Source organism: Triturus cristatus, chromosome 9 (genome assembly GCF_964204655.1).
Source record: "Triturus cristatus chromosome 9, aTriCri1.1, whole genome shotgun sequence".
NCBI classification, from domain to species: domain Eukaryota; kingdom Metazoa; phylum Chordata; class Amphibia; order Caudata; family Salamandridae; genus Triturus; species Triturus cristatus.
The window spans coordinates 380674530-380702287 of record NC_140592.1 but is presented as its reverse complement, the minus strand read 5'-3'; the positions used below and the strand labels follow the sequence as shown (position 1 = coordinate 380702287).

Here is a 27758-nt window from a genome sequence, read left to right as displayed (position 1 = left end):
TTACAACAATAACAATAGAACTGTGTGCCTCAGTGCCACCAATGTATGTTTGCAGTTCCTCTTCCGTTGCCCTAGCTGCTCTACTCCGGTTTTAGTTTTGCTTATTTGCCCCCTCCTGTCCTAACTTCTGCTTACTGTTGCATAATCCCTACCCTCAGTTAGCATCTTCTTTTTAGCACCAGCTGAGCTTCTTTCTTGTGTGCTAATGCCTTCTTCCCTGCTCACTCGTCTGCATGATTATTAAGCCATTCTCGTTCTTATCTGGAACAATTAACACCACCCCACCTTGCGCTGCTCTTCTCCTCCTCAATCTCCTTCCTTGTGCCTCACGCTGCTGTTCTCCATCTCAATCTCCTTCCTTGTGCCTTACAGTACTCTCCTCCTCAGTCTCCTTCCTTGTGCCTCACGCTGCTCTTCTCACTCTCCTTCCTAGTACACTACTCTCCTCTCCTCCTCACTCTCCTTCCTTGTGCCTCACGCTACTCTTCTCACTCTCCTTCCTTGTGCCTCACGCTGCTGTTCTCTCTCTCCTTCCTTGTGCCTCACGCTGCTATTCTCCTCTCTCTCCTTCCTTGTGCCTCACGCTGCTGGTTTCCTCTCTCATCCCTTCTACCTCTTGCTTCTCTACTCTGCTCTTTTTCCTTGTACCTCCTGCTACTCTTCTCCTTGCTCTCCTTCCTTGTACCTCACGCTGCTCTTCTCCCCTCCCTCTGCATCCTATTGCCTCACGCTGCTCTCCTCCCCACTCTCCTTCCTTGTGCCTCACACTACTTTTCTCCTCGCTCTCTTTACTTGTACCTCCTGCTGCTCTTCTCCTCACTCTCCTTACTTATGGCTCATACTGTTCCACAACTAACTATCCCAATACAACACACATAACTCCACTACACACCACATACATACAACTCCATAACACATAGGTAAAACACATTCCCATTTACAACGCCAAAAACTCTAACTCAATTAAATGCGAGACCTATTGCATTTTCAATGTTTGTTTCAAATGCTCTGAATTGCGTGTGCGAGAAAATGGATACGCTGGTTTCCTCGTTAAGGAGTTCTATATGTTTATTTTGCATGAATTTATTACTCTGACGTTAATTAATCTCATATTAATATCGAAGTAATTAATTTCAAGATCTTTTTTGCTTATATGTAGATTTATTTCCGGCTATGTGTTTTCGGCAATTATTTCATCTTTCTGCCAGTAGGTGGCAGTGTTTTATTGTGTACTTGCTGATACTTTATTTTCCATACCCTTCCCTAGCTATATCATATATTCAAATACTCTATACCCTTTTCTGCCCTATACATAAATGTAAATACATGTTTTATGTAAATCAAGGCCTTTACCGTATTACTTATTACTTCTCACGTCATATATTCATGCATTTTCGAATTATTGTTATTACTTCCCTTACCATTCGGGCTCGTTTACTTACCGGTTTCTTTACTTTGCTCTGTTTTTGTCTTTTTAAATCACGTTTTTGTACACGATTTTGGGACATTTTTAGGGCAAAAATATGGTATATGTGTCACAGATGAAAACCTCACACTCTCTAAACATAGAACTAACATCTTTTATAAACAAAACAATCTTCTGGATCCAACTCAGTTTGGTTTCTGAGCTGCACATATCAGGGAGACAGCTTTAGTTTCAGCCTTTGAAGAGCTAAGACTGATACTGGATGAAGGAGGTAATCTGGATCTGCCAGCAGCCTTCGATACGGTCAATCATGACATCTTAATCAATCGACTTCAGGAGCTAAGATTGAAAGGTACAGCACTGAAAATACTTAAGTCCTTCTTGTCAGACAGAGTACAACATGTAATTATGGGATCCTTCTCCTCTGACCAATTTAGATTGCCATGTGGGGTACCACAGTGATCGTCCTTAAGCCCTCCCCTTTTTAATCTATATGTGACACCGCTGGCAAAGTTGATTAAATCTTGTGGTTTTTCAGCCGTATTGTACGCTAACATCCAACTAATTGTTTCGATATCCAGTAATCCAAGCGAAACAGCAGAGCGTTTTAACAGCTGCATGGCCCAGAATAATTAGTGGATGTAGACCAACTGTTTACAACTTCATTCTGGGAAGACTGAGGTTCTTCTCGTGGGCAACGACACCTCATTCTGGTCACCTAATTGGTGGCCAACTAATCTGGGCACTCTTACCCTCCGTGTGAAAAAGGTGAGGAGTCTAGGGGTCATCTTTGATGATAGGCTGACTTTTAAACATCACATTAACACCCTTATATCTTCAGTATTGTTCATTCTAAAAATAATCAGGAAGATTTGATCTTTCATTCCTCCAGACCTCCAGAAGCCAGTGGTCACCGCATTAGCTTTGTCCAAATTGGACTATGGGAATGTTTTGTTTCTCAATATTAAAAAAAACTATTACAGAAATTCCAGATGCTTCAAAATGCTGAGCTACAACTGCTTTTAGGAATCCATAAGCATCAATCGATCTCCCAAGAACTGGTTAAGCTACATTGGCTCCCAACCTGCAAAAGGATTACGTGTAAATCCCTATGCACAGCATTTAAGGCTTTGTGCAATATTGGCCCTGATTTTCTGAAAAAGCACTATACTTGCTACCTCTCATCCAGACACCTAAGATCATCCAACTCTAAACCTTTCATTGTCCCTAGGATTAAAAGAGCTCAGTGAGGTGGAACAAGCTTAATTGCAGGAGCAGCCAAGCTTTATGAACTCTCTCCCCCTAGAACTTAGAGACAGTCCAAATCTTTTAACCATTCAGAAAGGCATTAAAAACGTGGCTCTTCAATGGGAAACAAACTTTACAACGCAGTCATTACATTGCATTACATTTACAACGCAGTCATTACATCGCAACATCCTTTACAACGCATGTCACTACAACGCAGCCATTACATTGCATGTCACTACAGCGCATGTCATTACAACACAGGCATTACATCGCATGTCATTACAACGCATACCATTACAACGCATACCATTACAACACATAGTACCCCTACACTATCCAACACATACCCTACTGTTGCACCCCCTGGAGTTAGAATAGTAAGTTTTACCCCACCACTATCCAACACTTACCTTAAATGCAATGTAAGGGTGTGCGTTGTAATGGTGTGCATTGTAAAGGTATTATGCGATGTGATGGAATGCGTTGTAAATGTAGTTTGAAAAAATTTGTTGTAGTGGCATGCGATGTAAATGTGTGCATTGTAGAGGATGTTAACGCCCATGGCACAACTCCCTATCGCAGGGTTCGGCAATGTAGCGATTTGCGCTGCGTTGCCTCAGTCCATATCTACAAGGCCATGAAAAGCCACACAGGGTGGCCTTACGTGGTCTTGTACATATGGACCTGCATTAAAAGTGATGTTCCTGCGGCCAGGGGCCTTGTAAATTAGGTCTTAGGAATCTAGGTCATATGTAGGATGTACATGACGAATGATATACTTCTTGATCATCATTGTTTTCAGACTAGGAGACAGGGGGTGCGAACGTTTCTAAGTCCATGTTTTAAAACTATCACTTTTAATAAATTCCTCTCAAACCAGTGATATGCTTTTATGTACTAAGGCAAAATCTTTGCACCTGACAAAAAAAATACACGTTTATCAATTTTAAAGAGAATTCATCGCATTTCTACATGATGTTTGTTCTACAAGACTACGATTTACATGCCAAACATTTCCATGGCTCACTTGTGCATGGGCTCTTAGAAACAAGCCAGACTCTTGGCTCTGGCACTCTATGGTAATTTGTTGGATCGCGCACGGCTATACCACACTATAAAATTACTAGGGCACCAGGTTCCCAGGAGCAGTATTTAGGGTGCAATTCTCACTGCACCACCTGATTGCTTAAAAGTGAACATGACCCAGTGCTTAAGTTGAGCCGGTGGTTTCCGGTGCTCAGCACCGGCAATTAATCATCAACACTTGTGCTTTTCTGGAGCACCAGTTAAGGACACACTCATTTACGGGGAGATTACGTGATTTGCCCTGAATCACAGGATGTTGTGCTTACGCAGAGACTCCAACCTGGTTCCTTAATTCCAAAGTCGGCAGCTCTCCCCGCTTCCATAATCAGTAGTTGGTGCTGTTTTAGGCAGCGCTAACAGGAGAAATGGGCTGGTGCAAGCTGCCTCCTGACGAGAGCCGCAGAACTTATTTTTTTTACAAATGAACTACTGGAAAATGCATTTGCAAAAGGATCAGTTGAGGTAAAAGGAGTGCATTGGCCCAGTGGTACGTATCACTGTTTACTTGGAGAGAACCGCAGAGTGCGCCTCCTAGTTCCCTATGAGAAGGAAAAGATTGAACAGATGTTAGAAGCCGGTGTAGTACAGAAAGTGAACCTCCTAGCTGGCCACACCACTTGGAGTTGAGTGCCCTTGGGTCCAGGAGACTTTACCACCTCCTCTGGCACAAGTCCTTGCATATGGGTGGTGAGTCCTCTCCCTGAGACAGGCAACCCAGCGAGGTCTCAGGGACCTCTTTATGCCTTTGGCCTGGCTTCCGGCATGCGTGCTCTCAGTCAAATACACAAAGCAAGGTTTACAAAGCCCTTGTGATTTCAATCTCTGAAATAGAGATGCTTTGAAGAACCAGTCAGGGCCATTTTTTAGGACAAGAGGAGGAGCACAAATGGTTCTTTCTGCAAAAAGCAATATTGCAGGAAAGAGTGTACAGACAGTGGCGGCTCCTCCGCTAAATCAGAGGAGCGTCGCCCTACTGCTTATGGAGCAGTGTAAACAAAAAAGTAAAATGATAATAACTGAAGTTATTATCATTTTATTTTTTGTATCGTCAGGCTAGGGTGGGGCGGGGCTTGGCTCTCCTGACATCAGGGAGGAAGAGTGGTTGTGCACTCTGTAAAGTGTGCATGAATGTTTGATTCCCTCTCGGGCCGGCCAAACAGTCATGCGCACTTCGCACGTTCTCCATGCAGGCTGCATTACAGCCTGCATTGAGAACATGCCCAGGCCCCCATTCCCTGGCTGAGTCCCAAACCATGGCACTCATCGTTGTGATTGGCTCAGGGGAGCTGGGTGCTTACCAATCACAACACTGCATTGCAGCATTGTGATTGGCTTTGGGGAGCCTGGGTGCTTTCCGGAAGAGAGTCACTCGACATGGGAGAGACGGAGGAGATATGTAGTGAGATGAGGTAAGTGATTTTTTCTTTAATTCAAATCCCTCCCCCCTCCAGTCCCGCCACCCCGTGCCTTACCAGCCGCCACTGTGTGCAGACTGTCCTACCAGTGAGATATATGAATGTTCACAAACATATGCGGTCAGGGGTAATTTAGAGGAGAAAAAAGAGAGTTTGGTTCCGTAGGGTAGGGGCAATGTCGTTGCAGCACGCAGCATTTATTTGGGTAATATGTTAGAATAGCAATTACAAAAGTATGATGCTGCAAAAATACTGTATCCAGAATATCGGCTACTAAAATATTGTGATGTATGTATGTATGGGTGAGTATAAGTTTACTTTTCTTAATTCCCCATCTACTTATCGTGAAAATATATATATATCTTCAAAGTAGATATACGTGAAGTTAAATACTGTCTATAGTTCTCAATATTTACTCTCCTTTACAATACTTTTGTTAACAATATTATGGCTATGATGTTTTTGTAGCATGATATTTAAAACTCAATATTCCGGTAGTAGGCCATTTGTGCACAGATGACGATTGCCACTTGGTCACTTTCGATGTGAATAACCATAGTGATACATATAGTGCTTAATTCTGGTGTTCCACCTGTTTCTAAGCATAATCCTTATTTGTGTGTGCAAATGGTGTAAGTTAATAGATTATTTCTGCTGTAGCTATTGCTATACAACCGATAAATCATACATTTGAATGCTGTCACATCTATTCAATGTTTTCAGTCTTCTGAGGTCAATAAAATTCCTGGGATATGGAGCCCCAGCAATATGTTTTGCTCTTGACCTCAACAAAGCCTGTGACAGCACTGTCTGTACTAAAAGCACGTCTTTTCATCAGATGTGTTTAGATATATATCCGATTAAGTACCCCATGGTGTATATTAGAAATAAATTGCAAGTCACCAAGGAGTTCCTTGATCATATAGAGGAATAAGGCCAAAGACTGAGTTCCTTTATAAGGTCATGGAATATCCTTAGAATGTATAGCAGGGGTGTACTGTATTCCTTGTAATATATGGTCACACCATAACCCTTCCCACACCACCATTTAAACACTTGGTATTCTGCTCTATCATGTGAAAGAGATAGGATGCTTATAAACATGAAGAATAAAATTAAACACCAAAAAGATATTAGATTAAGTTAATATGTCAGATTGTACAAAAGAAAAACAACAAAAAACCCAGTAGCTTATGATCTGTAGAAACATGTGATTAGATTCTATCTTTCCTATCATTACCTAGAGCAGGGAAAATATAAATATATTGCCATAAATATCTCTATTCTGCTTATCAATGATCATCTAAAAAAGCAGAGCAGAGTAAAAAAAAAAGCTACATTACCTTTGCATATTTTTAAACTGCAGCTTTAATTATGCTCTGTGACCTGCCTTTCTCCTCAGCTGCCGGCTCTGGCAGCCGACATTGCGATGTCAGAACTCAACCGTAATAAGTTATTACAGTTGAGCGGCTACTTATTTTCTTGATTGCAGGTGACTTGGGACATCACAACTCGCCTGTCATCAGCAAATTAGAGATGGGGATTTATACAGGGATTGCAGGCTCCCATGTATTGTAAGAATAATAATGTTATTGAAGAACTAGCCCAGCATTGTGGGCTGAGTGGAACTGATGCTAAATGAAGTCCTGATAATAATGTTGTCTCTATTTCCCCCTCCCCTTCTGTCTCCTCTTACAGATTCCACCAGGACAGGTAAAGTACATCGCTACATGGTGGGAGCAGTGGCTCAGAAGGGAGAGGTATCAGTGGTGAAATTAATTTTGCTAGAAACTCTTCGTTAGCCAGTAAATCAAAGTTCTTTAGGCTCATGCAAAGCCAGAAAACACCTCCAGACCGTTGTCCGATGGGTGGGTTGTAATGCTGCACCATCTGACACATGCATTGCACAGTGCAATGACTGGTTTACACTGGACAAGTGTTTGCATCAGGTTCGTTAATATACACTGCACTAGATCTCCACAGTATGCATGTCTGCAGATTATACACTGTAATGCATAAGGTGCACTGCTTGTCTCTGCATTAAGAGCTGGATGAGAGGACATAATACGGAGCGTCCTGGATTTAGGAAGCAGCATTGTTTTGAGCATTCACTCTTGGAACATCCACTGCCTCTATCAGTTCAATTCAATCCTGTCTTTATTCGATCTCAACACAAAGATCATAAAAGATACACACACTTAAAAAAAATAATTACATTAAAAAATATATATATTTACCCACAGAGACTATCAGAGACTCTATCATGTCGTATACTATACGCTGTAACTGCAAAGCTACAAGCCTCTTTGAGGTAGGCTGGCATGGGTTCAAGATACTGCACTTTATTTTATACCATGCAGTAGATGACTGAGTCTTAAACACTTAACTGGATACAGGATACTGCTTGTTCGTGTAATCCACTACACTGCATAAGGAAGTCTTCTTTGAACCAGGTACTTGTGCATTTCTCTGGATGGTATAGTTAAATATAGCAAGCTATCACTATTCAACACTACACTGAATCATGTTAACTGCATGCTCAATAAAGGACCGTCTGGATCAGTGACACTGCATGTGTCTATAGTAGACACTGCATTGAAAGATTGACCCTGCATGTTAATCTAATTTACACTGGTGCTGTGACACTGCGTGTATTTATTTCATACTGTATTGCATTGTGGGTACTGAATCGCTCTGGATCTTACACTGACTTGGATCAGGGAGGCAGCACAACTCTAATGCACACTGCACCGTATCCGCGACACCGTGCGTCTCTTGAGTATACACTGCATGGACTCAGGAAGACTGCATGCCTTTTTATCGTACCCTGTACGAAATCGGGGGGTACTAAAGGTCATTATTATTATTATACAGTGTCCAGGAACAAAAACACCCTATACTCCGAGCTGAGTCAAGGATATATACTTTATGTCTAAATTATACATTGCTGGACCTTTTACACTGCAGGCACTCTGTATTTACTGCATAGGCGGCATGGTATTATGAACTAAAATGGGTCGAGAGATTGCATTTCTCTGCTTTATGCACTGCTAAAGGCATCTGCTTTATGCATGGCACTTTTTCAAGAATCCTGATGCTGACTTCTTTATACACTGCACTGCAGTAGCTCATAGATACTGCAGGACTGCATTAAATACTGTGTTGGCTCGTGATGGATGCCCATCTTTTTATATACCTCATGTCAACGAGCTGGATTAGAGACACCATGGGCCTGATTCACAAACTGCTCTTTGTAGTACATGTTGTGGGACTACAGAAGTACTACAAAACGTACTACATAGTGCTGTTCATCAACTGCACATTTGTAGTAACTTGCACTTTTGAGTAAGTTTACTACTTTTCTGCATTCACAAACTGCATTTTTGTAGTTACGTACACTTTTGTAGTAATGTACAATTTCACTCTATTAATTTCGATGGGAGGGTGTTGCAGTACCAGTGATTGGCCATGTGTGATGAATGAATGAATAAATGAGGAAGCACTTGTAAAGCGCCTGGTTACCTGAAGGCATCCCAGCGCTAAGGAAAACACTAAACCAGATTCCTAACGTATCAGGGAAAGAGAAAAGTTTTAACTGTTTACGAAAATGATGGTAATTAGCTTGGGAGCAGATGTGAAGGGGAATAAGATTCTAAAACTTGGCAACACTATATGAAAACAGGCGGCCTCCACTTCTTGTTCGTTTAATTTTTGGGACTGTTAAAAAGTATTTACCCTCTGATCTTAGGACTCTTTTAGGCTGGTAGGGAAGAATCATGGCCTGAATCAACGGGGATCCTTTTCCCGCCAGTGCTTTATGTGCAATGCACATAGCCTTAAATTGAATCCTCTCTTGGATTGGAAGCCAGTGTAATGAGGCTAAAGCAGGTTGGGCTGAAAATCATTTAGGAACATTCAAAAGCAGCCGGGCTGCACAATTTCGAACAGTCTGTAATATTTTAGTGATGGACAATGGAGCTCCAAAGTAACTACCATTCGCATAATCCACTCTCGATAGGATTAATGCTTGTACTAACAGTCTTCTGGCCTGAAAAGGTAGAATGGGGAGAATTTTCCTGATCATCCGCAGAAGGCCGTAACAGGTGCCAGCCACTTTCCGCGCCTGTTCCTTGAAATCTAGGTTGGCATCCAGTACGACTCCTAAGCTTTTTATAGACTTTTTCGGAGTGGGGGGGTGGGGGCCTAGGCTGTTAGGCCACCAAGAGTCTATATTGAGGGGTGCCACATTACCAAGAAGCATAATTTCTGTTTTAGCTCCATTGAGCTTCAAATATGAAGTATCCATCCATTTAGCCACTTTTTCTAGACAAAAGGTAAGGGCCCCTCCTGAGTTATCATTTTTGTTCAATGAGACGACTAGTTGAGTATCATCTGCATAGGTGACAATCTGCACCCCAAATGGGGTGACTATATGTGCCAGAGAACTCAGGTAGACGTTGAACAGGGTGGGGCTTAATGCAGATCCCTGAGGGACTCCGCAGGTAAGTGGTACTGGTTTGGACCCTTATTTGTGAGGAACTTTACCTGGACGCCGCCACTTGCCGACTAAGTGAACTGGGAAACCGCCAACTCATCTTGTAGCCTCCCCGTGTCCCTGGAGGGATTGACCGCCATATCGCCGTTTAACAACTTGCAGCACCCGCTTCGCGGGTGCCGCTGCGCGGCAATTGTCGTGGGGTCGAGGCTGCAGGAGCGCCGGAGAGCACCCGGAAGGAGGAGGGAACAACAGCGTGAGGTAACTGAGGGCGCGTGCTGCAGGGACTCTCTAGACCAGGAGTCCCTGCGCTGCACAGGTGTGCACGGCCGCGCCCCCAGCAAGACACGCCCCCGGCCGACCAAGCTCTTAAGTGTGAAGACTTCCTGAGTGCAGTGGGACCCTTATTTGTGAGGAACTTTACCTGGACGCCGCCACTTGCCGACTAAGTGAACTGGGAAACCGCCAACTCATCTTGTAGCCTCCCCGTGTCCCTGGAGGGATTGACCGCCATATCGCCGTTTAACAACTTGCAGCACCCGCTTCGCGGGTGCCGCTGCGCGGCATTTGGCGTGGGGTCGAGGCTGCAGGAGCGCCGGAGAGCACCCGGAAGGAGGAGGGAACAACAGCGTGAGGTAACTGAGGGCGCGTGCTGCAGGGACTCTCTAGACCAGGAGTCCCTGCGCTGCACAGGTGTGCACGGCCGCGCCCCCAGCAAGACACGCCCCCGGCCGCAACGCCTCCTTTAAGAACAGCGCTCTTCCGCTCAGCGGGACGCGAGCGGGACGCCGAGCGAAGCCCGGGCAAAGGGCGGGCCCTCTGTGGCCCTCAGAGGCCAGAAGAGGCTGGACTGGGCCACAAACCCTGGTCGGTTACACTTAGCTCCTTTTTGCTACTACTGCTAGGAAATACGGGTTATGAACTGTCGCGAAACTAGAAGTATGGCCGCTGTAGGAGCTAAAAAACTCACTGGAACTCTGGACGATTTTATCACCCGCACTCATGCGTTAATCGACGAGGGAATAATACTAATGGATAGGAGAGTGTCCCAAGACTTGGCCATGGCCAAGCGATCCTCCCTGGGCCTTATTGCACAGGCACAGACACCTAACATTGACTCTCGGACAGATATACAGGCCCTAGTACATAGCACTGGAGAGACTGGGTATCTTGATGCTTCAAATACTTTACAGGATCTGGAGGCTTCTCCTAACCTTCATCTCCTAACAGAGAGTGGAGCGCAACAAAGTGAGTCAAACACCTCTAACACCATATCCGCTACAAAAGAAAGGGGCCGGATAGAAGGGGCAATCCCCAAGCAAAATCGAAAGGCCAATAAACCATCCATTCCTAAAGGAAAGAAGGTTCGAATTCCCCCTAACCTCCCTAACATGGATAAATTGCCAGTAGTTTTACCTAGTCCCACAGGGGGACCGCATTCTATTAAGAGTGGTTTACCCTTGAGCCTTCCAGACGACACTATCATCGACCAAAGTCTGGAGGAAATTCTGGAGCTGAGCGGGGAAGTTGGTAATTTAGCAAAATCACCATCACAGGAGGGGAATGGTTCAAGCATAAATAACACCATTATTTTTAATATGTTAAAAGTATTGCTGGAACCCATAGAGGCTAGATTACGCTGCCTGGAAACTGTCCTAAAAAACATACATAAGGATATAAGTGCCCCTAGTTTTACCTTGAACAACAAAACCGCCCAGGTCACCATCCCACCTAAAACGGCCAACAAGCCTTCGGTGGCTGTTAACAGAACGTTGGAGACCAAAAATGTGGCCCCCAAGAAACCTAGTAACACTCCAAACCAGGTTGGCACCAAAACAAAGCCCTCTGTAATTGACCAAACTCAGAAAACAGATCAAACCCAGAAAACAATTAAAATTAATCCAACCCCTCAGGCTACATCAAGTGATTGCTTATCACAGCCTCTAAATCTTGATGCACCCGACAGAGCCAAGGGCATGGCCCGCAGAAATATTCACCTTCCCCCTGATGCCTGTCCATACGTGATCATTCTCACTGGTGTTACTGAAATCCCTCCATCAGAAGTAGAATCGTACCAGGCTCTTAAAAACAAAGTATGCCACTGGCTATCCAAAAATTATCCCCTCCCTCCAAACATACCGAGCAATATTCTAATGATAGAGAGAGTTCCGTGGGTGGGAGGCAACAGAAAAAACCTACAAGGGGACTGCGTAGTGGTCACCTTTGAGAATACGGAGGTTGTAGATTTTATTTGTAGTAGTGGATCCCCTAGATATCAGGCGAGCACGGTGACTGCTAGACCTCTTTCCTACTTTTATCTACCACAAAATCAAGCTGATAATCGATGGAGCTGGTTAAAAGGACCACATGACCGTAAATCCAGACAGAGACTTAATCCCCCCTGGGAAATACAATCCCTTGGGTGGGAGGAGGGGTGGGATGCGGGATGGAACCTGGCAAGGAGCAGAAGAGGTAGACCGCGCCAAGGCGGTCCTCTTGTTGGTCCACATCACATCCAACCTTATTATTACCACCAGCTCACAAATGGTCTAGACAATCCCTTGCACTTCCCAATAGCCAATAGCTTTGAATGCCTGTCAACCACAGACTGGGTTGACTGACAAACACAGGGCTCGTCAATTGGATGGAGTTATCAGATTATTCCTATTCAACCATGTAAGGATGTTGCTACGGAGGACTTGATTAAATTAAACTTATCTCCTACGCCTGACAAAGGCCCGGCGGAGGGCGAGTGCCGGGGAGCGCTTACCCCTCCTAACGTAGATTCACTATATTGTAAATTTCTCACCTGGAATGTGGCGGGTTTAAATGTAAAGGCTCTAGATCCCATATGGCAAGGGTTCGTAAAACAATACGACATCCTGGCAATCCAAGAAACATGGGACACCACCACAAGTTTTTCATTGGATGGTTTCCGCAGTTTTTTTACTCCAGCAGTTCCAGGAGCAAGAGGGAGAGCAAAGGGTGGCCTACTCACACTGTGTTCTCTGGACTTGGTGGGGGTTTTTAAAAAACTAGATTCCGCACCCACGAACACGTTAGTTGTGGAGTGGACTCTACCTGATTCAAAAAGTTTTTTGCTTATTAATTTCTATAATTCCAAGGAGGTTTCCTACGCGAATGAGCATTTGACCTCCCTGTTAGACTTCCTGTCAGTCTATAGACAAGATTGCATTTCCGTCCCAGAGATGGTAATCCTGGGTGATTTTAACATTCACCCTTGTGAGGGAGATTGCTATAACGATAGATATGGGGGTTTACCGACCGAGGGCATTCCCCATTTCGAACACACGAACGAGGGTGAGTGTCTTGAGACTTTCCTTGCGAACTTAAACCTATTTGAATTTGATCAGGGCAAAAATGAACCCAGAGCCCCAACCTTTATTGGGAGAGACGCCAACACTGTCATAGACTATATTTTTGTATCAACCGGGGTCCTGTTAAAGGCATGTGAGTATAGGGCTGTTACTGCTAGTTTCAGTGATCATCATCCTGTCCTCCTAATGCTGGACCTAGACTGTTTTCGGACCAGTAGATGGACAGGCGTGGCAGCTTCAAAAGACTTGACGACTAAGGACCAGGGAAGGCGTCTAAAATGGGGGATGATTGTCCCGGATCAATTCTTCCAAACATTAGCCCAAGAGTCGGAGGCTAATATGGCAGTGTGCTTAGATCCAACCGCCCTGGGCTCCGATGTAGTGGCTGCATATGAGGAGATATGTGTAAGGATCTCTAAGAACCTGGAGCCAAGGCCAGGCGCACAAAGGAATAAGAAGATTTACAAATGGTTTAACAAGGAATGCTCGCTAAAACACAGTGCCCTGCTGAAAGCATTAAAATATAAACCCAGAGACAGGCCCTTAGTGGCTAACCTAAGGAAGGAATACAAAATTGCAGTTATTAATCGCAAAATCCAAATTAAGGAGGAAGCTTGGGATAGTTTACTATCCATTGATGTATTGAGAGACAGCAAAAAGTTTTGGGCCACTGTGAACCAGCCTTTTTTTTCCGAGGATGGGAAAACTGATATGGACTGTGTGATCGAAGACGATAGATGGCTAGGCCACTTCAAACAGATTTATGAATCCACAGCATTAACTTCACCAGTCAGTGCCCATGCTTCATCCCACCTGGTTATGGAGTTTAACACCACCGAGGTTGAAAGGGCGATTAAAGACACAAGTAAACACAAGGCCCCGGGACCTGATGGGGTCCCCGCAGATCTCTACATCCAGTATCCGCAATTTTGGTCAAAAATATTAACCAATGTTTTCAATGCGATACCTGCAGCTGGTTTTCCTTCCTCCTGGTCTACCTCTATTATTGTGCCCATCTTCAAGAAAGGGAACAGGGGGGACCCTGCCTGCTACAGGCCAATCTCCCTGTTGGACTCTGCCGTTAAGATCCTGGGCAGAGTCATTCTGCAAAGACTGGGGGATTGGCTTGTGGAGAGCGGGATCCTTTCGGAACTACAGTATGGTTTCAGAGCACATAGAGGGACCATGGACCAATGTTTAAACCTTCACCTCATTATTAGCAAATACACCATGGTGAAGGGGGGGGCTTCTTTATTTGGGATTTATGGACTTATCTTCTGCTTTTGATTTGGTTAACCGTTCAAAATTGTGGATTATTTTGCGTGACTTGGGTTTGGACACTACTTTGGTTAATTTTTTGCACGACCTCCATCAAAACTTGTCCGCCTCTGTTAGGGTAACAAGGGAAGGAAGATGCACGGCGAAGTTTAGGTCAGGGAGAGGGGTCAGACAAGGCTGCATCCTGGCCCCTCTCCTCTTCACACTGTATATTAACTCCTTGGGGAAATCCCTGAACTCAGCTACCTTGGACATGCCGCGTATGGGGGGGCTACCTATTCCGGTCCTCCTATACGCGGACGACGCTGTCCTTATAGCTCGGACTGGTACGGGCCTGCAAAGACTATTAGATCACTTTGGTGGTTTTATGGAAGCCTTGGACCTAAAGATTAACACTGCTAAATCTCATGTTATGGTTACAGGTTCACGGAAGAAAAATATGAAGGTTAGGTCCTTCAGCTGTAACAGTTCTCCAATTTCGAGGGTACCCTTCTTTTGCTATTTGGGAGTCACCTTTGACGAGAAAGGAACTTGGGGTGCCCAACTGAAACTAAAGGAGAATGGAGTTAGCAGATCCACCGCAGCTCTTATGCATTTCTCCAAAAGATTGGGTTCGAGACCCATGGAAGCCATGACTCGTATTTATAGAGCCAAATGTGTGGCAATTGCATCCTATGGGGCTTATATTTGGGGCTACGTTTCAGCCCCAGGCCTCCAAATTGCAGAAAACAATTTTATACGAGCCTTGTTATCACTCCCGAAATCATCTCCTACATATTCAATCCATAACGAAATAGGCTTGGGACATGTCACTGATCTCTTAAAAATGTCCCCACTGTTATGTTGGATTAAAACCTGGACAAATGAGGAGATCACATTGAATCATTGCATTCTCAAAGATTGTATGACTCTGGATAAAGCAGACAGCATACCGTGGCTGGCGTATGTTAGAGCGGCATGCGCTAGGCTAGGGCGTCCGGATATGTACTCGTTTCCACAGAATCTTAAGAAAGAGGATGTAAGGTGGGTCAAGCAGCACTTTCGAAATATGTTGGAGGCTGAGAGGGAAACGGTTGAGCTTTGTAAACCAATGGTAAGATCATTTTACCAACTTTCGTCGTCCATGGCTATGGAACCTTATTTAAAATATGTAACCAAACCATATCATCGTTTCCTACTTATAAGGTTCAGGTTCAACCTGATACATCTTGTGCTTGGCTCGTACACAAAGTGGGGTACTCCAGAAGATTCCCCACCCTGCACCTGCGATTTTTTTTCCACACAGGACACTCTGCACCTAGTTATGCTTTGTGAACATTATTTGGTGGCCCGTAAAAAATTTCTTTTCCCTATCTTGAAAGACTTAAACTTTGCTCAGGTACGGCCGGCTCTATTATACCTACAGATGTTGAACTCTGTACAGGTCACATATGGTGTAGCTTGTTTTTTGGTAGCAGCCGTTAGACAAAATAAAACAAGACTTGTCCCAAAAATCAACCACCAAACCTGACAATTGCGAAAAAAAAAAAAAAAAAAAAAATTTGGTGGGAATGTTTAAAATATACTGAAATGGGTACTCCCTATATCTATTTTTTAAACTTGTTCTTGTAAATCCTTTTTAAACATGTTTTTTATCCAGGATTGGCAATCACCTTTAAACTTGTTTAATTGTATTTTAACCTTGTTTTATGTACTATGTATTGCTTTTATGGTTTTAATTAACCGAATAAAGTTCTTTGACTGACTGACTGGTTTGGAGATACAGTCTTCCTCAAAAAACGAAAAAACTCTGTCTTCTAAAAAAAGACTGCAGCCATTTCAGTGCCATTCCTTTAACTCCAACATCTCGAAGTCTGCTGATCAAGAGCGAGTGGTTGACTGTATCAAAGGCTGCACTAAGTTCTAATAAAATAATTGCAGCGCAGCTTCCGTTGTCAAGAATCTTCCTAGTTTCCTCCACTACCGACAGGAGAGCAGTCTCAGTGCCCTGCTGTGATCTATAGCCTGTTTGTGAGAAATGGAGCAAGTCATTATTTTCCAAGAAGCTCGAAAGGACAGAGTTTACATGCTTCTCAGCAATTTTACTTATGCCAGGAAGCAGGGAGATAGGTCGATAGTTCGCCCAATCTTCCGGATCTAAGTTGGGCTTTTTTAGCAGAGCCTTAACCATTGCCCGTTTCCACAAGGGAGGCACAGTTCCTGTGAGGAAGGAGGCATTAATCAGGTCAACTAAGATTGAGCAAATGGTCTTACTGATCTTATAGAGGATAGTAGGAGGAGCTGGGTCAGAGGGTGAACCAGATTTAAAATGGGTTAGGGTTTCTACTAAGGAATTCTGATTCAATAGGGGAAATTCCTTCAATGAGACCTGTTCCTTTATTGGATCAATTTGATGTACCAGCTGCATGTCACTTTCCATAGGGAAGGATTTATAGATAGTCTGTATCTTCGCTGAGAAAAATTCTGCTAACTGATTACACCGAGATTGAAAATTATCAGTGAGGGAACAGAAAGAGTCAGAAGTGATTTAGCAATCAAGAAGATTTCACGCGGAGAATTTATATAATAGCAGCTTTGTGCAGATTTTATTTCTAGTTTATAATGTTTAATAGCTTCTCTATATTTGGCTTTATTGCTAGATGAGAAATCTTTCCTCCACTTCCTTTCCAGTACTTTGCATTCTTGCTTAAGCTTCCGGAGTCCCGAGGAGTACCAGGGGTTTCTCTTAGCACCAGTTTTTATCTGTATCTCTTTTTCTGGGAGAATAATATTTAGTGAGGAGTCTAGCCAGCTATTGAAGGTATCATTGGCAGTTATGGGATTGGGGTGGGGTATGGGTCTTGTGATTTCCAGTTCATTCTCCCACGTATTCCATGGAAGTGTAGACCAGGTCCGAATAACTTTATTTATTTTCTTGGCCGGAGGACTTATTTCCTGCCTAGCCCACATGAACAGGAGCAGGAAATGATCGGACCAGGGTAATGGAATAGGTTGAAAAGCAGTCAAGGATTGAATATTAGAAAAGATGGGGGTCCAATAGATGACTTTTATTGTTTGTTGACCCTGGTACTTTTTGATTAAACTGAAAGGCCGCTAGCCCCTCAACGAAGTCTACTATTTGCGGGAGTTGAGCATTATCAAAATGTATGTTAAAATCTCCAATACCGTAAAATTAGGCAGGAAGCTTGCCAGATTAGCTACGATTTCCGGCAAAGCCTGACAAAATAAACTAATAGGGCCTGGGGGGCGGTAAAGTAAAATGCCCGAAAGGGTGGTAACAGGAGATACCCAGATCGAAAACAGGATACTTTCACAATGAGGGATGGGATTATTCGAGATGCTGGACGTACTTCAATAGTTACTACAAAAATGCAGTTTGTTAATATCAAAAAGTAGTAAAGTTACTCAAAAGTATACGTTTTCCTTGGGAATCAGGCCCAGCTTGTCTACATTGTAAACTAAAATGGATCAGCATTGCTGCATTTCTGTGTGAGGTCCTGGTAAGCCTCTTCAGGACACCCACCCTCAGAGGCGGTATGTGGGTGTGTTCGCAGTACAGATGGAAGCATGTCTTTACAGCACACCACCAACATGTGTGCCTTGTGAGCATAAACATGCCAACTTGTTGCAGTATTCATGCTTCCTCCTGGTTGTCGCGAGATCTTGAATCCTTCTTATACACACACCATAGACCAATAAAAATTACACTTGGGTGGCTGGGTGCTATACTCTAGGCCTTATTCTCCCAGAAAGGGTTACTGTCCTACAAAGGGAACACAAGCTATACACACAGGAACAGGTCTCGATCATTCAAGAAACATGCAGCGGATCTCACTCTGTTCAGACCCTAGCGTCTCACTCACACACTGATGTATCTTAGTGATGTCTGTTACTCTCTTCATAATGAGCAGTCCTTACCCCTCCACCAACAGTAGCCTGAGAGTATCTCTCATTTTCTTGGCAGTAGAGAACACAATGCTTGCATGCTGGAGGGCATGATGTTGCTTTTGGACTTGATTTCACAATGGGAAATGGAATTGAGACTGGGAGACCACTCACAACATGGGTTGGCTTCAGCTTTGCGGTCACTTGCTTTAGGGTGCTCCTCACACAGGAACGCACCTGGGCTTCTCCTCCTTCTCCGGGACAGTCTCTACTACTTTAGGGCCAGACAAACTACTTGCCTCTCTCAGCAGCCAGACAGGCTTCGAGGCACTAAGCAGACCATCAGCTTGCCCAGAATGTTGCACAGAATTCAGGTGATGTCCACTCCCCTCTGAGACTGGCTGTCATACAGATACTAGCCCTGGTTAAACAGCAGATCTTTGAGTACTCTGTGGAGCTGTGGGGTGGCTTGGGTGCACTTTTATACACATTTTCCAGACAGGGTATTTGGATCCACAGTCCAAGGTTTTGGAACCAGTTTAGGGTGGTTCCTTTTCAAATGTAATTTTCTGGCTGCAGTGTAGGCAAACCCTATGTGAAAGGTGATGGCTCCCGCAGTGGGCAGTGATGAGGCTGGCTCCAAACAGGAGTACAAGAGAACAATGAATCATGAGATCTCAGCCTTTCTGATGTAGCAATCAGTGAAAGACAATATAGCAGGCCCTACCTTGAAACTTCCTCGCTTTTTACAACAGACAACAGCTTACCATCCCTCACTCCTATTATCCACCAAAAAGAAATGCTCTGGAAGAACTAATCAGCAGCCCTTGCTAAAAGGACCGTATTGACTAACTTATGGTATTTCTGTCTCCATCATTCCTCTCTTTAGTGTCTGGGTCTACACCGTTCAACCAGAGGAATACAGTCTGTACACTTCCTTTTACTGGGGAAGCTGAATCTACCCTCCATCTTGTGTCCTGGTTAACAAGTGCCCATCCAAAATGGTTTCAACTGGTACCAGCACTGAAACTCTCATTATACACAGAATCTTGCTACCATGCATGTGCAACACATTCTCCCCACATACATGCATTTGGCATGCCCACACAATGTCAATGCAAGGGTGTAGGGGCCAGACTAAAACAGAACTTTACATGAGTGGGTCTAGTGGATCACTCTCCTTTGTGATCAGAAATTTTAATTCGAAACTTTGGTACACTGCCACCACCAATTAAAGTGAACCACCCAGGTCTTGGACAGTAGTTCCATGTTGGTTTTGAGAGCAAGCTTGGTTTGCCCATTCAGGTCACAAACCAGGTTCCGTACGTTGTCATTATCATGGACAGAGCAAACCCAAAGGGGATGATGGACGGAGTGTTGAACATTGCAAGCACTCACCCCCAGTCAACTGATCTGGGTTTAATCCATCATCATTCCTTAGCTCACTCTGCCACCCCAGTTCAGACATGGTCATATGCAAATCAATCTGACCCTGTGCCTCATGGGAACAGTCCAGCCCAAACCGCCAAGCCATGTCTTCCCTGGACCGGAAATAAGCATCCTGGGACCGGTTTCTGGCTAATCAGCCGTCATCAGCCAGGCTAGCTTGAATCCAGTGGCAAAGTGAGCAAGGGAGCCACGTCTGGGCATACCCTGCCAACTTAGGGCAAACAAAGCAAAACCAAAGGGGATGATGGATGGAGTGTTGAACATTGAAAGCACTCACCCCCAGTCAACTGATCTGGGTTTAATCCATCATCCTTCTTTAGCTCACTCTGCCACCCCAGTTCAGACATGGCCATATGCAAATCAGTCTGACCCTGTGCCTCATGGGAACAGTCCAGCCTGAACCGCCAAGCCATGTCTTCCCTGGACCGGAAACAAGCATCCAGGGACCGGATCCTGCTCAGACGTGAGTCCCGTGCTTTCCATGCCACTGGAGTCAAGCTATTCTGGCTGATGAGGGCTGATAGCCCGAAACCGGTCCTAGGATGCTTGTTTCCAGTCCAGAGAGGACCTGGCCTGGCAGTTCGGGCTGGACTGATTCCATTGGGTGCAGGGTCAAGACTGATTTGCATATGGCTGAGTCTAAACTGGAATGGCATGGTGAGCAAAAAAACGATGGATTTAGGCCCAGATCTCTGTACTGGGGTGAATGTATGGCATTGTTCTGCATTCTGTCCATTAATTGTTCTTTTTGCATTTGTCACCCTGAGTGGGACGGGTATGCTCAGACGTGAGTCCCGTGCTCTCCATGCCACTGGAGTCAAGCTTTCTTGGCTGATGAGGGCTGAAAGCCCGAAACCGGTCCTAGGATGCTTGTTTCGAGTCCAGGGCGGACCTGGCCTGGCAGTTCGGGCTGGACTGTTCCCATGGGGCGCAGGGTCAAGACTGATTTACATATGGCTGGGTCCAAACTGGAATGGCATGGTGAGCAAAAAAACAACAGATTTAGGCCCAGATCTCTGTACTGGGGTGAATGTATGGCATTGTTCTGCAGTCTGTCCATCAATTGTTCTTTTTGCAATTATCATGGACAGGCCTAGGCCATAGTGTAAATGCTGGATTAGCATGTTAGCGGGGCCAACAAAAGTCAGGATAGCAGTTTCACATGCAGTTGGGTGAATCGAGGCATGGGGATACACCTGTATACCATGCAGCAGATATTCCCACACCAACATTTAGTCAATTGGGCTTTGTATTAAACCTATTGGCCTTTGCAATGATTCACCCAAGTAATGCCCCAGTAATGTCCCCATGACAAAGTCATGCCAAGTGTCACAAAACTGTTTTTACACAGTGAAATGTTTACTTTTATAGCTTGTGCTAAATAATACATTACATGTGTCACTTTGCCTCACTTTAGTGCCTGTGCAAAGTTTAGGAAACCTGGGCTGTAGCCTTCATGCACACCCCCTGCAAACTCTCTCATACTTTAGGTAAGAAGTCCTGAGATCTGCTTTCTACCTTCCCGGATCTCAGATATTGCCAGTTTCTGCTTTATACACTACACCTTCTCAAGTACATTGCAGTTCTCTGCACTATACACCATACTACAGTAGATCAGCGACATAGCATGACTGCATTAAACCCTGCATTGGGTTAGGGAGATGCTGTTGTTTTATACGGGGTAATAATTTAGGGGTCACTGCAGATACTGGTAAAGCACTGAGTCATATACGCTGCATGTCTCTGTGTTATACCAGCGACATCGTATTATGCACTATTAGATTATGTCCGTCTGTTTGCATTACTAGACTCTCAAGGACATCACAGACAGAAAGAGGATCATCTCTTCCCTGCTCCCAGTCACCATGTCTCAGTACATCAACTTGAGGGATGTCACCCTTCGTTGTACCTTAAAGCCTGGTTGTTACCTGATTATCCCCAGCACGTTCGAAGCCATGAATGAGGCAAAGTTCACCCTCAGGATCTTCACAGAGAAGCAGCAGAGCATCAGGTGAGCTAAGATGGGTACAACAGGAGAACATTAGGAACTCCCCAAAAACAGGCATTTAAATTCAACCTTTGACTGAAGAAGAAACCTGTGTATCAAATGCATTTGAATGAGTTATCTTTTAAAGTTGGCATGTCTGTCTGTAAAACAGAAATATTAGCAGGACTTTCAGCTAGCCTGAGTCTCCTTTGACCTGGGGTAAGATCTTTGCTCTCCAAGACACAGATTTCATCCCACGTGTAAGTAAAAGTATTGTAACGCTAACCTTGGCAACAAATGAAATAAGAGGTTCATATGGTCTCTGTCACAGTCTTGGGGCCTCATTAGGAGTGTCCTGCAGTTCTCCCATTTGCGTCTGCGCCCTTCCACCAAGTTACCAATAGAAGGTTACCAGTATGTCCAGGGGAGAGCAACTCTGAGGTTCAGCTGTGAAATGAGAAATTACTGGGGAATCAGGAGTACAGTACCCAATTTCCCTGGTACTTTCTGGTTTCCCCCTAGATTTTTCAGCTGTGAAATCTGTGGGAGAAAAACATCACATCCACTGTAAATAGACAGACCTTGTAATTTCCAACTGGGGCAGTAGTTCTCGATAAACCCCATTATGAAATGTGTGGGACCTGTAATGAGGCCCTTGGTGTTCAGTCAGACATTATGTTTATGTTTATGTTTTTAAGATTTTTATTGCGCACGAATACCCTGGGGTGTCTCGGCGCATGTAGAACTTCCCAATAACAAAAGACATCTGAGGAGATTACTGGTTAAATAACCAGGTCTTTAGAAGCCTGCGAAACATCATGAGGGTGGGGGCAGTTTTTATAGCCAATGGGAGGGAATTCCACAACCTGGGGGTTGCCACCAGAAAGCGTTTGTCTCCCATGTGCCAGAGGCAGTAGAAACTCATGCTAGAGTGGCACCTATTGGTAAGTACGCGTATGGAGGTGACCGAGGCCTCAGGGTGGTAACTAGACACTCATGCAACAACACAATCTAGCAGCCAGAGCATGACATGGGTTGAGGCCATGGAAAAGTAGACACCCATGCAGCGGTGACACCCAGTGGTGAGTCTGAGCTCCTGAAGCAGGGCTAGTATCTGTATCCTCACCACATGACTGTGTAGTTAGTGTGGGCCAGTTTCAAGAGAGATAAAAGTTGGGGTGGCTCTCAAAGAAGGTCCTGGTCTCTGGTCCGTTACATCTGCAAATTCCTGCAATACTCCATATATGGCGGGAGCAATAAAGGTTGCACTGCAAAATGGCAGGATGTAGAATTTCTTTGCCCTTTTTGTAGCACTTGTTGAAGACTAAAAACTAGCATTGGGGAAATAGAAAGACAGTTTCAAGGTATACAGTGGGTCTATCTAGGAGAAATATCATTGCATGCCGATGTGACATAGATGTTTTTTATCTTCCAGGGAATTTAATGAAGAAATCATGGCAGATGACACAGCATTTCAGGTAAACTGTTCATTGGGTGATCCAGGAGCATGCATCTAGAGAAAGTTCCCTTTCCAAGAGCTTAGTACCAACTAAAGTAGAGGTTCTTCACGGGGGTTGACCTTACAGCGACAATTAACTCTTTATTGATAGAGATATATAGACGGCGGAGAGGGTTTTTTATTATGAGAATGCTCTGTTTTTACCAGAATCATTTCTATACAGTATAAAAGACCATGCTGTGACAAATGACCCATTAGTGTATTTATCTAAAAGTAAATATTCACCAGCACCGGATCTTATAAGCAGAGTCAGAAGAGATTGAGAGGGTTATCTTCAGCGTTTATTTCTTAAAGTCTTTCCATGTTTCCTACATATTTACATGCATAGAATCCATCAAAATAGGTTAAAATTCTAATTTATACTAGTTTATAACTTGGAGAAGGCATGTAAGGTATACATTTATTCTCTTAATTGGAACTGGGTTTTTTGTATAAAGCAAGTGAGTGCTTCAGCTGACTATACACCTACCCTCTATTATTCACGCTATCGCTACTAAGAGCAACCCCCCTGTAGCCAGCTCTGCAAAAAATAACAAGAAATTGGTTAAGGCCAGGGGCGTATCTACCATTGGTGCAGCAGGTGCAGTGGCACCGGCACTCACAGCCCCCAGGGAACTCTTGAAACCCTGACAATTTCTGTATTTACTTCCCCAGCTGCAGTGCAGGGGACCATTTTCCTTGCTTGCACCAGGGCAGTAGGAAAGTAGGATCTACTTCTATGGTTACCCCCACTTTTTGCCTGGTGCTAATCTGTATTATGACTAGTCTGACTGGGATCCTGCTAATCAGGACCCCAGCCTATCTGCTTTCTCCCTAAATTGTTGTGTTGAGTACTTAGGTACACTCGAGATTGGATACTGGGGTACCCTTATCAGTCCCTAGTATATAGTACCAAGGTAGCCAAGGCATAGGTACCCCAGAGGTCTCCCATGGGCTGAAGCATGCATCATGCCACCCATAGGAGACCATGCAAAATGGAACTACAGGCCTGCCATTGCAGCCTGTGTAATTTGGTGCACGCACTACTTACTGAAGATACAGGTTTACTATATCTAAGGGTCAATGCACTTAAAACCTATAAGTCACCCCTATAGCAGACCTTTGCAATCCTGAAGGCAGGGTGCTTGGTTCTAAGTGAGAGGGTGCCCCTGCATGAGCAGAACACACCTGCAGCCTACGGAGTCCATTCTCCCGGGTTGTCAGTGAAGCAGTCATATACTATAGAGAGGGGCACTGCATAATTACGCGATGACCATCTCGAAAACAGCTGCAACGAATCCTATCATGTTTGGTATCAAACATGTTAGAATCATAACCCCACACCGTAAACGGTGTGGGAGGTATGATTCTAAACACTGGAAGTGCCCTCCGTTAGGCTCTCAGTGTTCCCGGTATGAGGCTTTCAGACCCGAACAGCACAAAATGGTTGCTGCAAACCAGAGACACATTTCTGCCCACCTGCTGCTGAGCCAAGATCAAGCAGAGGAAGGTGGAACTATAGGCATCCTGTCACAGGGAGGTGTGACCACCTTCCAGACAGGATTTATGCATTGGGACCAGGTGGGTGTGCTTGCCAGTGCCGGAAAGTCTGCATGAGGGGCACACTTGGTGTCCCCATGCATAGTCCAGTCCAAACCAGTTCTGGGAGCCATTGGCTCCCGCTGTGGCGCGAAACTGGACAAAAGACATGGGAGTAACATCCCTCCTGTCGAGATCCTCACGTGGGAGGGGCCCCTGAATCTTACCCACCCTTTCCCTAGGGTACTTGAGGGCTTACCTGGGTGTAGGTTCCTAGATTCGTCATGGGATAAGATTCGGATCAGACACCACTGCACTTCTACCGTCTGGGCACTCTGGACTTTGTTTGGAACTGACTTTGTCTCCCTTCCAGTCTGCTGCATTGTCTGTGCATCATACAGGAAGCTTCCGTGGCCTGTGAAGCATCAAAGACACCTAAAGTAATCTCCCTTGGAGTGAAGGTGTCACTCCCCTGCATTTGCAGGCACCACAACTAAGTCAACCGGTCCGCAGATCCTGAGCTCCTCCGAACTCCGTGGCCTCTGCAACACAGGTGGTGGTTTTCTACAGCTCCCAAGGCCTGCTCTACCCTCTCACCAAGTTTGAGGCCAGTATCCCTCGGGGGAGATGCAATAACCGAACCCCTGTGTCCCGCGCAAAGCTTGGTTGGCTTCTTTGCAAGAAGATTTTCGGGCTCCAAGTAGCCCCAACCTCGAGCATCTCCTGTAACCAGAATCTTCAGCCACACCGCATCATGTGCACTGTGGCCTACATCTTTTGGTGAGCTGCTTGAGGTCCTCTCGCAACTCCAGTGCCTCCGCCTGTGGGTCCACTTGAGGGTCACACTTGTTTCTTTTGGGCTCCCCTGATTGCTCAGGGCCTGCCCTGACTCCCCTGCCTTTGGGGAGTCCCCTGGGCCTTGCTGGTCCCAACGTTGCTCCTTCTTTGATTCCTGTGTGGCTTGCCTTTGCCAAGGCTTGTTGGTGCTCCCGCCGGACACCGACCCCTCAGCACTAGACATCCTTCGTTGGACAGCTCGTGCATGGCTCCTGGTCTTCCTCTGCATCGCCTGGTCCTCACAGCTGCAGAGTCAAGGTCATCGTCATCCTCCCTGAAGCACCCGACATTGGAGGGCATTTGTCTTCCAAGTCTCCTGGTCAATCCTGAGTGGCATAGACTCTGTCCCCTCTGCTTTCAGGTACTCCTCTTCAAGAATTCATGTTTGGATTCCCACTGGCACTTTCTCCTCTTCCAGCAGCAGCACTTTTCTGAAGTCCTCCGTTGGGTTTGACGGCTGTTTCCGAAACCACTTCACACGTATGCACCCAGCTTCCCTGGTGTAGGTAACGTGGGTACTAGGGTATCCACAGGTGGGGTGGCTCTCCAACCTTCTGTCTTCAACGGGGTTTCTTCAGGGTCCTTAATCTTTAAAAAGCAAACCGCGACTTGCACATAGGGTTGTACAGAGCACACAGTCGTGTTTCCACACTGCACACGGTGTTTGTGGGGTCCCTATCTACTCACCTTGGGTGGTTCCTTGGGGTCCCAGGAATTCTATGTCCTCTCAACACTGTCTTGACTCGAGTCGTGGTTCATATACCACTTTCTTAGTATATGGTTTGGTTCACCCCGGGGGCCACTGTGTATTTCGTGCTATTTACAGTGTTTCTTTGCTAAAGTATTGATTGCATTTTGTATATCTTCATGTTGGAGATATTGAAACGTACTAGAGAGAACTATATGATAAATACATATTTTTATAAATACTTGCTGTGGTTCTTTTTCATTTAATCTATACTATAAGATTGCATTCTGGTAAAACAAGCTGCTTGCACTCCTTCTGGACTAAGCCTGAAGGCTGCTCTCCACAGCTACCACTTAGAGAACTTTCTAAGGTTGTCTAAGACCTCTTAAATCACCATAAGAATTGTCTGGACTGGTGCAAGGTGCCCACTTACATTAGTGGACATCATATACCAGGCCAGCTTCTCACAAGGGCCCATGGCATCCTTGCCACATTACTGGTATCCTGTTAAGGCACTGTAGGAGTTGGGCACTGTGCCTGTGTACCGGACGAGTGTTGCCTAATAGCCTCTGAGGCCATGGTGCTGAATTACTATCATAGCAAATAATATTAACCCAGCTATTACACTGAGAATAAAACATAGAATGTCTAAGCTCATTCCCTCTAGGGTTTTCTTCGTGATGCACTTAGAGACAAAATACCTTAACGAATATGCACTTGGAAACTTTATATTAATAAATTGACTCTCTTCGCCCTCTGAGAATACACAGTAAGGGATACACCAGCAGTCACATCACACCAAAACTGAGTTGGACCATTTAAATCTCCTTTCAGGTCTTCTGGGCAATGCAAATCGATCATGCTCGATGATTCGAGTTGGAACGTAGACTGAAGAGCTACACAAGCTGGATGCTTGTCTTCGAGTCAGCAGTTTTAGGGGATAGTTTGTTCCTGTTCAGGTACGTCAAGCTTGGTTTCAAGGTCTGAGTCAACCTTTGGACCATATTGCCACCACAAGCAAGACTTCATCAACTTCTGTTTGAGAGGCTGACTTGGAGAAAAGCTGTTTTTAAGTTTTTGTAAATCTTCCAGTCAGTCTTCATGGAATACTGAGCATTTGGTATGCCCTCACCCTATGGTCAATTGGAAGGAGTACCTCAGCACAGGATCTCAGGATCAGTCGCTTGTAAAAGCCCCATAGGTTTAGTGCAGGCAGTAGCACCTCTAACAGGTTAAACCCTTCCAGAGGACAGTAGACTTCTCTGTCCCATTCATTAAATCACCTGGATATAGTACAACAGAGCACTCTATGGGCCAATCCCTCCCTCCCCTACAAGGTCATTAAGTTTAAAGGGCATTCCTGTGAGAGGGCATAAAAGTCAACTTAGGGAGCTTTCAAATTTAAATAAGCACTTTCTCTCATTCAGCTTTATGAAAGGACCTTCCTTCCTTTTTGGGATGAAAAATACATTTCTAAGCAGTTAACCTGATTAAAAATTCTGACACTATCATAGAAAGAATATTGTGTGCCCTAGCTTCAAGGTATATTTTTTAGAGTGATAATAGCATATTAAAATACAGCTTCC

The 27758-nt window shown here is 44.8% G+C and overlaps 1 protein-coding gene across 1 annotated transcript in view; it reads left to right on the top strand.

Moving 5' to 3' along the window:
• Positions 1-27758, top strand: part of LOC146797994 (calpain-1 catalytic subunit-like) — a 263715-nt gene that overhangs the window by 176968 nt on the left and 58989 nt on the right. Inside the window, exons 11-13 of the mRNA XM_085625227.1 lie at positions 6877-6891; positions 21432-21634; positions 23046-23088. Of these exons, the coding sequence (XP_085481353.1) occupies positions 6877-6891; positions 21432-21634; positions 23046-23088 (261 nt within the window). The remainder of the gene's footprint in view (positions 1-6876; positions 6892-21431; positions 21635-23045; positions 23089-27758) is intronic.